The sequence below is a fragment of the Pyxicephalus adspersus genome, chromosome 5 (assembly GCF_032062135.1).
Source record: "Pyxicephalus adspersus chromosome 5, UCB_Pads_2.0, whole genome shotgun sequence".
Lineage (NCBI taxonomy): Eukaryota > Metazoa > Chordata > Amphibia > Anura > Pyxicephalidae > Pyxicephalus > Pyxicephalus adspersus.
The window spans coordinates 101105551-101121118 of record NC_092862.1 but is presented as its reverse complement, the minus strand read 5'-3'; the positions used below and the strand labels follow the sequence as shown (position 1 = coordinate 101121118).

At 35.3% G+C, this 15568-nt stretch overlaps 1 protein-coding gene across 1 annotated transcript in view; it reads left to right on the top strand.

Annotated features, from left to right (window-relative positions):
- Positions 1 to 15568, top strand: part of ULK4 (unc-51 like kinase 4) — a 309023-nt gene that overhangs the window by 215202 nt on the left and 78253 nt on the right. Inside the window, exons 33-34 of the mRNA XM_072412276.1 lie at positions 3454 to 3620; positions 4394 to 4492. Coding sequence (XP_072268377.1) covers positions 3454 to 3620; positions 4394 to 4492 — 266 coding nt within the window. The remainder of the gene's footprint in view (positions 1 to 3453; positions 3621 to 4393; positions 4493 to 15568) is intronic.

Here is a 15568-nt window from a genome sequence, read left to right as displayed (position 1 = left end):
GTGACTCGGGATTACCGCTTTTTGCAATTTTTCCGGCCCCGAGTCACACTCGGGAACACCCCTTAGGGGGTTAATAAAACCATCAAAGTAATTTGCTATTTGTTTGCAAATCTTTTCAATCCTGAACCAGATCCATTCTGTTTGCTAGATCACCCAGCTTCAACCAGCTTGAAAGTGTATGCTCTCCAGCCTTGGAGAGCTTTATTAAATTAGGCCCACGAAGAGGCGTCCTCAACGCCCATTCAGTTAGAAAAGTCAAAGTTTGCATACTTGCATAGATTCAGCAGGATTGACTTTTCAGGCAAAATATTTTTTATTGTTTATGCTTTTGGAGCTCTTTAGCTTGCCCTGCATGGGCGAAGAACAGATTCATATTGAGGTACTTAGGTATAGGGACAGAGCAGAACAGTAGATTCTGGTGTCATAATTCTGTCTCTGATATTTTTGTGCACCAAAAGCTACCATCATCAATCTCCTGCTGCTAAATGTCATGCTACCAGCATTGAGAATGAATATTTCCAGTGATACATGTTGTATACACTGAGAAAAAACACTAGGTAAATATTTCTTTATTAAAATTGGTGCTACATGTTTTCTGCTGTAGCGTGTGTAACTTTATATACACATTCCACACTATCCTTATATCTTCAATACTCATTTCACAGTCCCAAATACAAAAAAAAACCAAAGCAATCCAAATACTTCCCACATATTGAGTTACAACAAAGTAATATTTTGACCAAACCCTTCAAAATTAGTCTGCACAGGTATCCTATTCTGTAGAACTCTCAGTGCAATTCTTTCGAAAGCAATAAAAATCCGTCCACAATGATTTTTCCAGATGGAATCAACAAGTGATCTGAAATACTTTACTTTATGGTAAAAATATAGACATATTGATATGATTAGCCACTTGGCCATCTATGTTGTTTAAAAATGTTCTATATATGTTCTAAATATCCATCTCCTAAAACTTCAATTCAGTTTGCTCACACACGTCTGCAAAGTTTTTACAGTTTCAAACTGAACATATTGGAAAGGCCGATATGTCATTGATTTGTATCAAAAACCACTTTTGTGATGTCACTTAAAGCATTTTATGTGCATTACATGGGTCTTTCTGTTAATGTCTTGTATGTTCCAAAACAGGGGTGTCCAACTTCATTCTTCAAGAGCCACACACACGCTGAGATTTTTAAATAAACCAAGTCATTTTTTGACTCTTTGTAAACCATACCTTACTAAATGTACTAACAAAACTTTTATGTGTAGTAATTAATATTGTTACCCTTTATTTGTAAGTCGCCAACATGTATTAAAGCTCTGTACATTACAAAGGAAGGTCTAGATACATTTAGGTTGAAAGGTTGCCATGGTGCATAAGTAATGGTTGATTTTTGGGGCCACTAGAGCACAATTTGTATGCAAACGCTGGTGAAGTTCCTGGAATGTCTGTTATAAAACATGGCTAATACTTTTGCAGATAATGCATCTGTTAGTGGGATGGATTGCTTAATATTCAGTCAATGAAACTCCAAAACCGAGTCTTTTCTTTTTGTAAGATTAACACCATTTGTGCATACAAAACATACTTTTTTATTATACATTTATTTCACTGTTTTTTTTTAAACGGTGCTCTTTAATGATTGCTATAGCATTGTAGCAAATGTTGAAAAATCACTTCAGCCTTAATAAGAAACAAATAACATTAGAATTGGGCTATTTTCAAAAAAAGCCAGAGCATAGCAGGACATCAATTTCCTGTAACAATACATTTAGAAAGCAGAGAATGAAAATCCAATCAGTGGAGAGATACAGTAGAGTAGTTTTTAAGAGGCTGCTAAGAGCAAATGTGGTGAAATGACATTGAAAGCTATTACTGCTGATAACACATTAGATGTTACACCTGCCATAGAATGATGAGGGGCATATGGACCTAAAAGTGTAGGCATACAACCCCTTTATATTTTTGCCTTTTTTCCCCTATTTATGTCTTTACATACATATTAATATGTAACTTGGTTTTACATATTACATATTGATTTTTATTTTGCATTATATGTTGGATTAATTATAATTTGGATGAACTTTCTGAATGCTAAACATTCACCTTTGTGTTGCAAAATCACTGTGAGGTACAAAATAGTTCTCCAAACGTTGAAAGCAATATCTACACACATATATATATATATATATATATATATATATATATATATATATATATATAATATTATATTTACTTTGTGATGTAGTAAAAGGCATGCACTACACAACTGTAAAAAGATCTTAAACATATTTTAAACAACATTTTCTATGTATTTCATAGTAGACTGTAGCTAGCAATCAGAATTCGAACTCAGTGGACATGTGGCCTTTTTCAATCCAGCTAACTTCAGTTTTTTAATCCAGACTTTGCTGGATTACATTGGCTCACTGCACTCCCATTTATCATTAATTCGTAGACATGGGGAACCCTAATTGGAATGCCAATAAAACAATGTCTGCTTGTGCCCCTTAGGGTTTGGAGTCACTTTTTATTAAAGTTGAACTTCAGCCTTACCTTTAGTCTTGCACAGTAACACTGGCTCATCTGCTGTACTGAAACTGAATTGTCACTGTGTCAAACATAAACTATGTAAAGAAAACAGTTTGTTAGTAGAGGAAAGAAGAAACATGGGAAGGCAAAATCTAATTTTATTTTTTAGATTTAAGGCCCCCAAACTAGGGATAAAATTTGACCCACCCATCTATATAACATAGATTGGTGAGGTTATTTAGTCCTTGGAGATAACTACAGTAATGTAACTCATATCATAGTGATGATTGTTCTTTTTATGGAAAACATCGGCTATGAAACCTTTATAACCATATGTATAATTTCTAATAGCATGATCATAGCTGTGCATGGCCATGCATTTCTTCAGTTGTCTTCAGTTTTTTTGCAAAGAAATGTGATTTTCACCTTGCAATGTGAATGTTTTCCGGCTTGTGTTATTTTAAAAGAATGAATGTCAAATAATGTTAGCTGTGCTTCAGTTGTTTGCTTCAGTTTTTCAGGAAACTGCACTTTCATGCTGATTATTGGTTGTTTGCAGAATCATGATTTAATTATGAAGTATTTACCTAATGATTAGTGACTATGCAAGCTGCTGCTGCTGTAAATGCAAACATATACATTTTCTTTTTTTGCCAAGCGCAGCAATTTGCAGAATTTCATTATAACTGTGTATAGAAATAATATTCATTTAACAATCACAAGGCACAAAATGCATCTTTTTTCCAACTTTTATGAAATCTTGGAATAAGGAAGAGATTTTTTGTTCTTATGAGCCACGTAGAATAATATATCTAGATTAACCTATTGTGTATTATAAATAAGCTTTGATAATAGAAATGTGTTTCATAATTTGTATATTACTTAACATGATCTAAAAAGGTTTTTCTTATTTTTAGGACTTGTACATCATGTGTCAAACCTAATTGTGGAAACATCCGCTTTGTATCTTGAGGTTGATGACAAAATTCGCCTGAAAACTGCCAATGCTCAGCTTCTCCAGTTGCTTGACATTTTGCATTGCATGCTAAAATACACATCTGGTGTGGTACGACTGGTCATTCAGGTATGGGGAACAGAAAATGCTATTCATAGGCGAACTTGATATTTTGTATACTTTGGTCATAATCCATACGCCCAAATTATAGCTTGTAACTCCAAAAACCTCTGAAGCATTTTTCTTCTTTATTTTCAGCTTTCAGTGAGAGCTAAAAAGTATAGTAACAATATGTATGTTACAATATTTATTATTTAACTGGTATTACAGACAGTGCTTAGAGCAGTCTTTCTCAAATGTATTACCACTGAGGAACCCACATGGGAACCCCTGGTGAAACCAAGGTATTGGGAGTCAGGGGAAAAAAGCCTTCTAAATTAGTGGCCAATAGAAAGAATGCCCTCCTTATAGCACTGGCCAGATTACTATTTTTTTAAACAACTAAAATCATCATTAGTGTCATGCAGCTGGCTCTACCAAGTGGTGTTGGCCTCAAAACTATGTAGGCATCATCAAATAGGAGGTCAGTCAACCACAGTTAAACACTGAACTGAATTAACACTTTTATTGCCTTTTTCAGCATGCTTGTTCCAGGTATGTTAATCAAATTGTTATGAAGTTAGATAAAGCGAGATAAAGGATTTTTTTAAAAGTAGGTCCTCTTACTACTCAGTGACAGTAACTTTAAAAATAAGAACAAATTTTAGCCCTGTATTTGTACTTCACTTGTCATAAACTGTTTCCAGTAACATTCTACTGCAACTAAATGTCTTCTTATATACATATTCTGAATAAAAAGGTACATTTTAGTAATGTGTTTCCTCTATTTACTGCACTTTTAGGCTCAGAAGAATGGCCAAGAAGCAGACGCTCAGGCAGCTGAAGACCTTCTACTGGTCAATAGGCCTCTGACGGACCTAATTAGTTTACTCATCCAGCTGGTAATATTTTATTTCTATTATATTGTGACTTAAACTTATTTTATCGCCTATAGATTTGTAGCTTGTTTTCTAACTCTGTTTTAATGTGTTAATAAGTTCCATGCATTTAGCATAATTAATTTAAATTGAAGTTGCAACTCCTAAAATGCATAACTGTTCCAAGTTAGTGACTCAGAAAACACTAAAGCCAGCATGGCAACCAGGCAGCTAGTAGGAAATCTTAATAATGTCAGCCTAAATATTTCTTCCTGATCAGGTTTCCCCTCAATTAATTCTTCATGTCTACTGAGTACTTTTTGAAACCAAAAGCAGTATCTCTCACAGTAGCAAACTGCAGTTGTCCATTCTTCACATTTGCTTGCTGTAAGAGGCTCAGGTTTGAATTATATTGGAGATTCATTATAAAAGCTTGCTTGTTTTTTTGTTTTTTTTGCTTTTTTTTTTTTTTTTTTTTTTTTTTTTTTTAGATGTAACTTTTATACTTTGTATATACTTTGTTTACATTTGTGGTGCTGTTTGTTTAATTTAATTTTTAGCAATTACCATTAGGCCTAATTCACACTATTCACCCTTTCCTCACAGCAGAAAACGCTGGCGCTCAGGGAGACTCATGTTGCATCTCCCTGGAGCAGCCCCATAGGGAATGAATGTTAAACCAGCTCTGCAATGTGTGTGCTTGAGTGGCTGGCACATTGCTGTGCAGATTCGCGCAATGAAGAGGCAGGTGTGAACCTGCCTCTAGGTTGAATACCTGTTATGTTGATACCTCCTCTGTATCAAATGTCATGGGGTCTACTGGAGTGAAGAATATAAGGGCCTTTGTCGGCCCACTTTGAACTTGTGTAGATGGTCAAATGGAGCTTGCTATTAATATCTTCTTTCTCTACTATCTACTGAAGGCAATCAAATATCAATCAAAAAACCCTTGGTAGCTTGGTGACCTTTTATATCTTCATCCATTTTCTACTTACTGCAAAGATTGTAAATCAAGCAAATCTGATCTACAAGTGTACAGATTGGTTGCATGGTGTCAACATTTCAAATATTAAGATTCACTTTTGTATATTACAGTACTATGTACAATCAGAGTCAGGCATGGTAAAGAACAGAAAAGCCCACATATATTATTGTCTAGGTGGTATTATGAATGTTTGTCTATAATAACATTAGGCAGCTGTTGGACAATTTACATAAAAAATATGGACATGACTAGATGGAATTGGTGGGAGAACAAAAGTTTCATTGTTGAATATTATACAATTTATGGTCAAAAGTCAGATAGTGCTCCTGTTTATCCCAATAAATCTTCAACTGACCCAGGACTAGTGCAGACAAGGCAGTAAAAATAGTCTAGAACCTGGAAATTGTGTGACCCTTAAGCTTTTCTGACCACAAGTTTAAATGAATCAAAATTGTAGAACACTTTGACAAATTTTTTGGGCATGGGTACAGTTTGCGTTCATATTTGTTACCCAGGATTGCTGAATATTGAAGAAGTAAGAATACATTTGTATATTCCATGGATGTAAAACTGGACATTTTAAAAATGTTGTTTTTCTTCCAGCTCCTGTTGGTGGTGTTTTCCTTACCTACTTTGTTATTCCATATTGTAATAAACCCAATGGTTAATGGTATGGCAGTATTTTGCTTATTCTATAGGACAAAGTGAAATGAGAAACAATATTTTTATGATTTTAGTAGTTTTTGTAATAATTATTTTTAAAGTTTGACTTTACTTTTGTTGGGAAAAAAATCAATCTTTTCTGTGTTCTTAATGTACATTGCTAGGATTTTTAAGAAACTTTGTAGCAGATTTCTACCTTTCTGTGTTCTGAAGAATTGTCTGTTTTACCATGCTCTTTGCAAAATAATTTAGGATGATAGTGTCTGGTTCATTATAATCAGTGTGCTTCCCATGCTCCTATGAGGAAACCTGCATGACTACATCGCTTTAGCAGATTTTCCTACCTGAATACAATACCTAAAATCTTACTTGTATTTTCTTGGAAATTGGAACAATTGCACAGGTAGAAAACAACATTTCTAGTTACATTTCTGCAAACTTACAGTATACAAAATGCCTCCAAGTTGCAGACCTATCACCACACTTTTTACTTTATGTAAAAGAGTGGATAACCCTCTTATATAATGGGAAAAATGTTTTTGTTTTTTTGTTTTTTTAATACTACTGTTTTATACATACCAAGAGGAGATGCCTCCCCCTCAGTGTTTACTGAATCCCTCCCCCTCAGTGAAGACTGAATAGTAAATCCAGAACCTCCTGGTATATACATGTCTCACATCCCAGGAGTCTGCAAAGCTTTCTTCTTATGTAAAAAAAAAAAAAAAAAAGTACTGATCCCACGCAAGTGCAATGAGATTGGCACTTTTGCAGAAGGTGCATCACCTGCGGAGTGCAAGATCAGGTGACGTAAGAAGAAGAACTCAGAAGAAGAGGAAGAAGATGGTAGGGCTCAGGGCACAGCCTGCGCCGGAATGAAAAGAGAAGACAGGACGACGCAGGACCAACTGGATTAAAATCGAGGAGGGATCGACAGCTCTCCACCTGTAAAGCTAAATGTAATTTTTTTTTTCTGATAGCTCCGCTTTAACTGGCAGTTTTTAGATTATAGAGCCTACATATCAACAATGTATCTTTATTATTCTTAAAATGCAAAATGACCCTTTAGACCAGTAAAGAACCAAATCACATTATAGACCAAACACCGCGTCCTCCCCCCCCCCCCCCCCCCCCCCCCCCCCCCCCCCCCCCCCCCCCCCCCCCCCCCCCCCCCCCCCAACACACACACAACTGTAATTAGACTTTTCCAGGTTTCTGTGGCTGCAGAGTCTGTAGATTTACCTTTATCCTGTAGATTTACCCTTACTGTCGCAAAACAAATACAGTGTACATTCAACTTATTTTATAATATGACATGATAAATATACTAGAATAGACATTTATGTACCTGATAGGGTGACAAAAATAAGAATATTTCTGGTATCTCTTATGTTGATAGTCCAAGAGGTGACATATTTGAACCAAATGCCTTTAAAGAAGGACCTACCTTGTTGCATTTATTGATGGTTTTCTTGAGGATATGTATCAATAATTAAGGCAGCAGTGAAAAGGAAATTCAAGTTCCAGCATTGTCTTAAAGTCTCACTCATTAAACCATGAAAGATGACAGCTCTGCCTTAGTCCTATTAGTTTATGAAAGCTATTACCACAATTTCCTTTGATCTGATTTGTATTATCAGCCCTAACTTTACATAAAAGCTTTTAACATTGAAGGCTGTATTTTCAGCTTAGAGAGTGGACAGAGTTTAATGACTACGAGCGCTTTAACATTTAACTGGACAAGGCCTACTTTTTAATTCTTTTTGTTCATTTTAATTGTATTGCTATAGGTTTTATCAAGAACTGTTAAATATTCAGGCAAGCCCCATTTGTCTTTTCATTGAGTTTTTAAAAGAACCTTGTGTCATTAATTAGCTCATACTACTGTCTGATTCATTCCTGGTGGCCAATATTTTGCATGTCATCCATTATAATGCTTATTAGCTCATTCTTATTTGCTTCATTTTAGACATCTGTTCTATAGAATTTTCTAAGCATTTTTATCTTTTTGTGGTTGAGGGATTAGTTAAATGTGCAGAACGGCAGCATCCAGTTAACCTGTCACAAATGTAATAATGTCAGTAATTGGCCTTGAAAAATGACCTTTACATATTGCTATTTGTCCTAAAAATGTTGGGGTTTGTCTGTCCCCTATTTCCCTGATTGAAGGCCACTTTGGCAGCCAAGAAACTTCAGTACTTTGTTTAACTGAACAACATCTATTTCAGTAGCCTGGGAATGTTGGAACATTCCATTTTATTGGTAAAGTAGAACAAAGAACCACATCTGCAGATAATTTAGTGTCTGTTCAGGTGAAAAATGTTGCTTACAGGCTACCAGAACCAACCTTAGGCTACATTTCACCTAGTGTTCTATCTTGCTTTGGTAACATTGGTTCCCATGCAGCTCCTAAGTCAACCTTTCGCCTCCCCCAACAACGATGATTTGGTCCTTGAGGAACCAGCATTTGTACATCTTACAGTCAGATAAAGAAATTAGCTATGCCAACCTATCTCAGACTTATTCTATTTCAGGCAAATCAATGAGTTTGTCTAATCATTTAAAAAGCATTAAAGCATTTTTAATGCACCTAGTGCCTAAATGTGACTTGGTATCAGCCTTCTCCTGTACAAAAGAGCCAATAAGATAATCCTTAATGCACATGTGCCTGAGAAGCAACATGTTAACAAGAGGATAGGTATAACCTTTTTAGACTGCTACTTCCACTTCATTGTCCAATCACAGGTGGGTGAACAGTTTTATAACTTACCTGCAAAAGAAAAAGTGCAGGTTATTTCAGGGATATATAAATTTCAGGTCAGGGTGCACAAGAGTACAAATTCTTTTTAAGTTAAAACAGCTTCTATATGTGTACTTTATTTTTTGTCTTTTATCATGTGATACTACTTAAATAGCAATGTAGCATACTTACAGTAGTGTAGTAGCTGGATGAATCAGGCCCTTGGTTTACTCTCATGGAGAGGTGCTTTGATAGCTTTTTTGCCCTATATCCATTTGCAGATTTCTAGTTATTTACATTTTTATACTAGTATAAAAGTATACCAGTATAGTAATTCCATTGAGTTTTTCTTGTTTTTAAAACCTTTGCTGCACAAATTGAAAAATGCAAATAAGCCACAAATGCTGTTTTTCTACACAGAGCAGCTTACGTCTATGTTACATTGAATATTTACGGAAAATAATTAAGAGATAGGATATAATTCTGCTGTGCTTTATTTAGGAATGTTAGGATTTAATTAGGTTGTAAACCTTTTTTTCATTAATACCATCCTGTGATTGCTGGATAGCACAGAGCCTTCCTGCAGGACCCATTTTATTGCCACTAAATCCATTGTGACATCTTAAAGAATAAAAGGTAACATTTTACCTAGTATTTGAGTATTTATTTTTCTTAGGATCCTGGGCTCTCGGTGGAATTGCGTAATTTTATTCAGTTTTTATTTATTGTATGAGGTCTCTTACAAATCAGGCAAAGTTCAAAAATCATTTAATATAAATGTAATCTGAAGAAGGAGTGTAGATAGACCATGGACCCGGGGCTCCTGCACCAGGTCTTTTACCGTATTCCCTGGGACTTATTTGAGATATAAAGAATAATACATCCTGTGCATAATACAGTTTTAGAACATTGTGTAATTATTCTATTTTTAAATTCGTCTAATATTATTCCTGTTTTCCCTAAACAATAATTCATTTGATTTTTATTAAAGTCACGTCATTGAAATGTGACATTTCTATTTACATGTGACAGTTCCTGTGACACCCTTATTCATTTATGTTCAGTTAAAACAATTTTTTTAGTCTCTGATTTGATGCAAAGGTGTCATTGTAGACTTTCACCAGGCCCTTAACATTTTAATCTGTTTTCCCAGTGGTGCTCTTGGTCATAATCTGTGTACCCAGAGGTGTTCCTGGTCTTTTATAACCCTACAAATGCCTCTGAAAACAAAATTACAGAGACAGGGGTTATACACATCCAAAGCCATGTAATGTACTTCTGGTTGTATCTTGCTAGATAAATCTATCCACCCTTTCTGAGTCTTCTGAAATTTGCATGCTCAGAATGATCATTTTCAGGGAACCACTACTTTTCTTATGGTAATGAAACCATTCTCTATTTGTATTCATGTAAAAAAAACAGAAGGAAAATATCTTTTTTTAAGATATTAATTTACAGGGAAACTTCTGTGATCCTGTACTCCAACCCTGCCTTTAAAACTTTTATTGTAATTTATAAATCCGTCTTGCATACTTTAAAATGTCGGATTAGGTTCAGGGTGCCAGCTGAAGAAAGGTCTTTGATAGAGGTAAATAGAATTGATTGAGCAAAATATCATTCAAATTGGTTTGCATGTAAAGAAAATTACAAATGAAACCAACTGAAGAAATGACACACAATGGTATTGAAAAGATTAGCAAAAGAGATCTTTTGCTGTATCAAGCCAAAATATTACAAAAAAAATAAAAAGTGCAGTATGTTTCTGCACATATATCCATGCAAAATGTTGTATCTTCCTTGGATCGACCAAAAGAGTCATACAGAAAATGATTACTGCAAGTTATTGCTGCTAAAGGTGGTTCCACAAACTATGGAATGATGGGGTATACTTAGTTTTTAATACATAGCTTCTGCGTTTTGATGTTTTTTGTGCGTTAATTAAAATCGGCTGATTCTATTGTGTGTTTTATATTTAAAGTTAGATTTAGATAAACCTGAATGGCCAAATATTTTTGTATTATGTCATGATACATAAAACTTTAGAATTGAAAGGAAGGGTACTTATTTTTGATCATGGTTGTATGGGATAGCTGCCATACTCTTGTTGCCAGTCTTCTTGAATTAGATATACTATGAAGCATGGAAGACAGTTCTATGGACCATATTAGCCTTATTTCTAGCCAACCAGCTTGCAGCATCATTGCCAATTCCAATTTTTTTAATGGGACTGTTTGGTATACCATTGCCCTTATATACAAAGGAAGAAAAAGAAGGAAAAGAACTAAACCCTATGTATACTCAACTGTCCCTGTTTCAACGTGGGCACCGTCATCTTCTTCCTTCTTCTCTTCCTTGTTTGAATCTGTGACCATCTTGAATGGCTGAGCCTTGCATGGCTGGGCCAGGATGACATAACGTTCAGTCTCAGCAGCCGCCCGTTAGTGCACTTAAAGAGCATATTTTGCAAATATTTTATTGCGGGAGGGACAACAACTGTCTCTTTCTGCAACACAATTCTGCCTGTTCGTAAATTGGAACTGGCTAAAGGATAAAGAAAAGCACCGAGACCCAGAACTTATGACTTTAAAATGGGGTATGTAATGAAAATGTTAGGGTTTTTTTTTTTAAAAAACTGTGTTAAGCATGTTGATGCAACAGGAACCTGGGAACCAGGGAGAGCACTTGAAGTCTTTTTGAAACAAGTTCATCTAAAACGAGTGTGTCCACAAGGTGGCAATGCTGCTGTGTACCTTTAAAGCAAACCGGTCACTATTAGACTTATGCAGGATTCTGAATATTTAGACCTAAATTACTGCCATAACTGTGTAGACTGACTTATTAAAGATTTATGTTTCTCATTATTTAGCGTTACTTTTATTGTTTGAGTCTGACCCTTTAACTTGAGGGTCAAAGGCCACCTAAAGTCCACTAAAGCCAATTCAACAGAGCACACAACAAAGTCAAAGCTAAACCACTGTGTTTACACTTCACCTAACTACATTGATACAGTATTTGCTTCCACTGTGAGACTGTGGGCTAAATAAAAGACAAATATTCATAAACTATGATTAGCTGTCATTAGGAAAAAAAAATTGCTGAAGCTGCACAGATAGATCCTTTGTCAGCATTTTATTGCTATTTGTATATCTTTCAGGAAATCTGTGTATTTTTTGTCCCAGGGATGGCATTGCTGTCATTAGGTTTTTGCTATCTGAAGTGTATTGTTGACATATCTGTATGACTGATCTAACTAGAAATGTGTAATTTTATATCAGTAGTAAAATAAAGGACCATCTTACATTTTAAATTGTGTTCACTTTAACATTAAATTGGTGACATCATATGTAATTTACACATGCTTTCTACGGGTGTATTAGCAGATACCTTGTTCAGTTCTCTTGCAGTCCCTAGCATTGCCTTGGCCTAGCCTGGCAAGCTACAACATGCTAATTAGGGCATCATTTCCTACTTTGCTTTTGGTCCCAACCTTTCTTGATATCCATGCTTGACTTTGGGCCGTTTGACATTTCTTCATGACCTCTCGAAACTGCAGGAAGCAGTGAAGCCAAATGCTTTTTTGGAAACCAAAGTCTCTACAAGTACTTTGTAGTGTTTTACAATAAGTGTAGAAGCATTTCTATGTAGCAGTTGTATATATCTACTTGCAGTTTTGGGAACGAATACTAAACACAGGTCACAAGCAAAAAAAAGAAAAGACAAATGTGGCATTAAAACACTGAGATGAACATCAATGTAACTCCTAAATTTATGTAAATGTATTTATTAACTTTGACCAAAAGGTTTCTTTTCTGGGATAGGTTTATTTCCTTAGTGGTTGAACTTCATACACTTTTTTCAACCAAACTGACTATGAAACTGTGTTAACCTGATAATCACTGCTTAAAAAAACAGAACATAAAATGTCTTTCTTAGTTTTACACCTATACTTGTAAAGTCTAGATTAAAATTATGCACTGCCAATAACACCTCACTGATGAGTAAAAGGAATAACAATATGCTATTGATTTAAGGAGGGAAAGTGCAATTAAAGATTCCAGGAACAGAAGGACCATAATCAACCATCCGAATGAACTGTATTGTGTTACCAAAACATTCATATATTTCAAGGTAATCTAAAGCAAGAACAACATTACACTGATGCACATATACCAAAGGATGATGCAAACTAGGACAGATATTCAATTCATTAAATAAACAGTGAACAGAAAAGATCTGCTAAAAAGAATGATGGAGGTAAATCTCCTATGTTTTAGTAGTGGTGCATAGCAGATAATAACCTTCTAACCTCCTGTGTAGGTTAAAGCCTAACTAGAGCAGAATCGAACAAAGCAAATTCTCAAAGCAATTACCGTGAACAGTGTAAATTATAAGCATTACATTTAAAATTTAATTTTTCTTTTTAATTTTTAATTTTTTTTTTTTTTTTAAATCCTATTGTGTAACTGTTCATGCCTGTAGTTGTAGTCTATTCCTAAAGGTGTAAGAATTGTCATGCTTTTAGTTTTCTGGTAATAGACTGATATCTTATAATTGCTTGCCATAACTTCCTGTGAACTCCATCTCTCATCCCCTAGTGTAGACACATTGCACTATAGACGTAGCTGGGAAATGTAGTAATCCATTGTTCTTACTTTGGGTAACATACTGTCAGATTGACCTGCCCGCCAGCTTAATGCAGATACAGGAGGAAATTTTCTTTATAGCAATGTGCAAGCACATTAATTATTATTAACAAACTGTATTTTTAAAGCACCAACATGATAGGTAGTGCTGTACGTTAAATAGGGGTTGCAAACAACAGATACAATGACACAAGAGGAGAAGGAGATAACCCTGCCCGAAAGAGTTTATAATCTAAAGCTGCGTACACACGGCAAATTTTTCTCGCCCGATAATCGTTATCGGCCAATTATCGGGCGAAAATCTGCCGTGTGTACAGTCGGTCGTCGTCCATCGTCCGACGACCGTCCTGGCGGATCCATGGACGATGGACGACGACCGATCCTAATGAAAGTGAAGGGGAGAGCGCGCAGCAGGGTGCCGCTCCGTCGCTCTCCCCCTCCCCTCTCCATAGAGCATGAACGGTGCTGTATGTACAGCATCGTTCATGCATCGTGCAGTCTTTTCTCGTTGGAAAGGATCGTGAAAGATCCTTTCCAACGAGAAAAATTGCAGGTGTGTACGCAGCTTAAGAGGTGGGGGAAGTAGGGCACAATAGGAGTGGGATATAGAATGATGAGTGAGTAGTGAGGATTTAAGAGACAGAAGACAACAGGCAGGCAAAGATGGGTTTTAAATGCAGGGATAGTGGGAACAACCTGTATAGGATGAGGAAGCACATTTGGTCCATGAAACAGGTATTCTCTCCACCACTTTGTTTCTGTGTGCAGTTTATGTGTAATTGTCATCCTGATTGCTATTAGAATTTGCCTTGTTTAATCTTGGGTAAAGCTGGTCTTTAAACTATAATAATATCTTTAATCTTCATGATCAGCTTCATAATACATGAAAATATGTGTGAGCCTCTTCTAAAGAATTAACTTTATCTTTGGACTAGGTTTCAACTGGATGATAATAAAGCAGATCTAGAATCAATAATTTTATTGTTATATGAAGATTTGTTATGCATACTATACCTTAAAATTCTACAGTACATTTTGTTTCCAGTGCAAGATTTAGTGATGTTACTATTGTTCTGCACTCTTTTTTCATTCTTTGTCATGTGGAAGCCAAACCCTGTCTTTGCTAACTGCCTCTACGCAGATACACTGTGCAGAAAAATGCATTGTAAGTCAGTAATGGGGATATTGTCTGCCTTTTTTTTTTTTTTTTTTTTACAAAGTTTCTAGAATTATTTTCCTTAATAAATAATTAATGTGACTAAATGGCCCTTATTTAATAAAGCTCTCCAAGACTGGAAAATATAGACTATTATGGGAGAACCTGGGTAGTCCAACAAACCTGGAAAGATTATTTAAAATAAAAATAATAAAAAAACACACGATAGTGTATCTTTGATTTTATAGTGTATCTTTATGTGTGTTTATATACCTTGTAGTTTAGGTTGCTTTTTATTTAGCAAAGTAAATTAATAAATCTATCACTTTGGTTCAACCTACATGTCATTGTTTATTAGTACTTATTTAGTACATTTGCTTAATCAAACATTAGGCAATAAAGTACATGGTCAATATGGGCTACCATCTTCAGACTAGTGGTTTTATAAGAAAGACAAGAAAAACATGTATGACTGTTAGTTTCTTTCTTTAACAACAATCAAGTATTATATATATAGTTTCTTGATTTTTTTCTTCTGACACTTCCAAAATAGGCATCTAACACACAACTCCCATACCAATGTAGATCTGTTTGGTTGCTGTTTCCTTCCATACCCTTATATTACTGTATTTTTCGCTCCATAAGATGCACTTTTTTTTACAATCGCCTCCATCAGCATGGGGGGGCAGACGGGCTGGCTGTTAGCTGTGGTTTTGGACCAGCGCAGTAGTTTAGATCATCTTTTTCTACAATTATTCTAAGATCTGCATGTTATGTACAGTGGCAAGGACTAAGAACTGATATTATAGATCACAGTTTAAATGTTCATGATTTTTGTCTATCAACTGTTGAAAAATGCGCTTCATAGGTTCATGTAGTTTAGTATATTTTCTATAAGATTTATGACTAATGGATA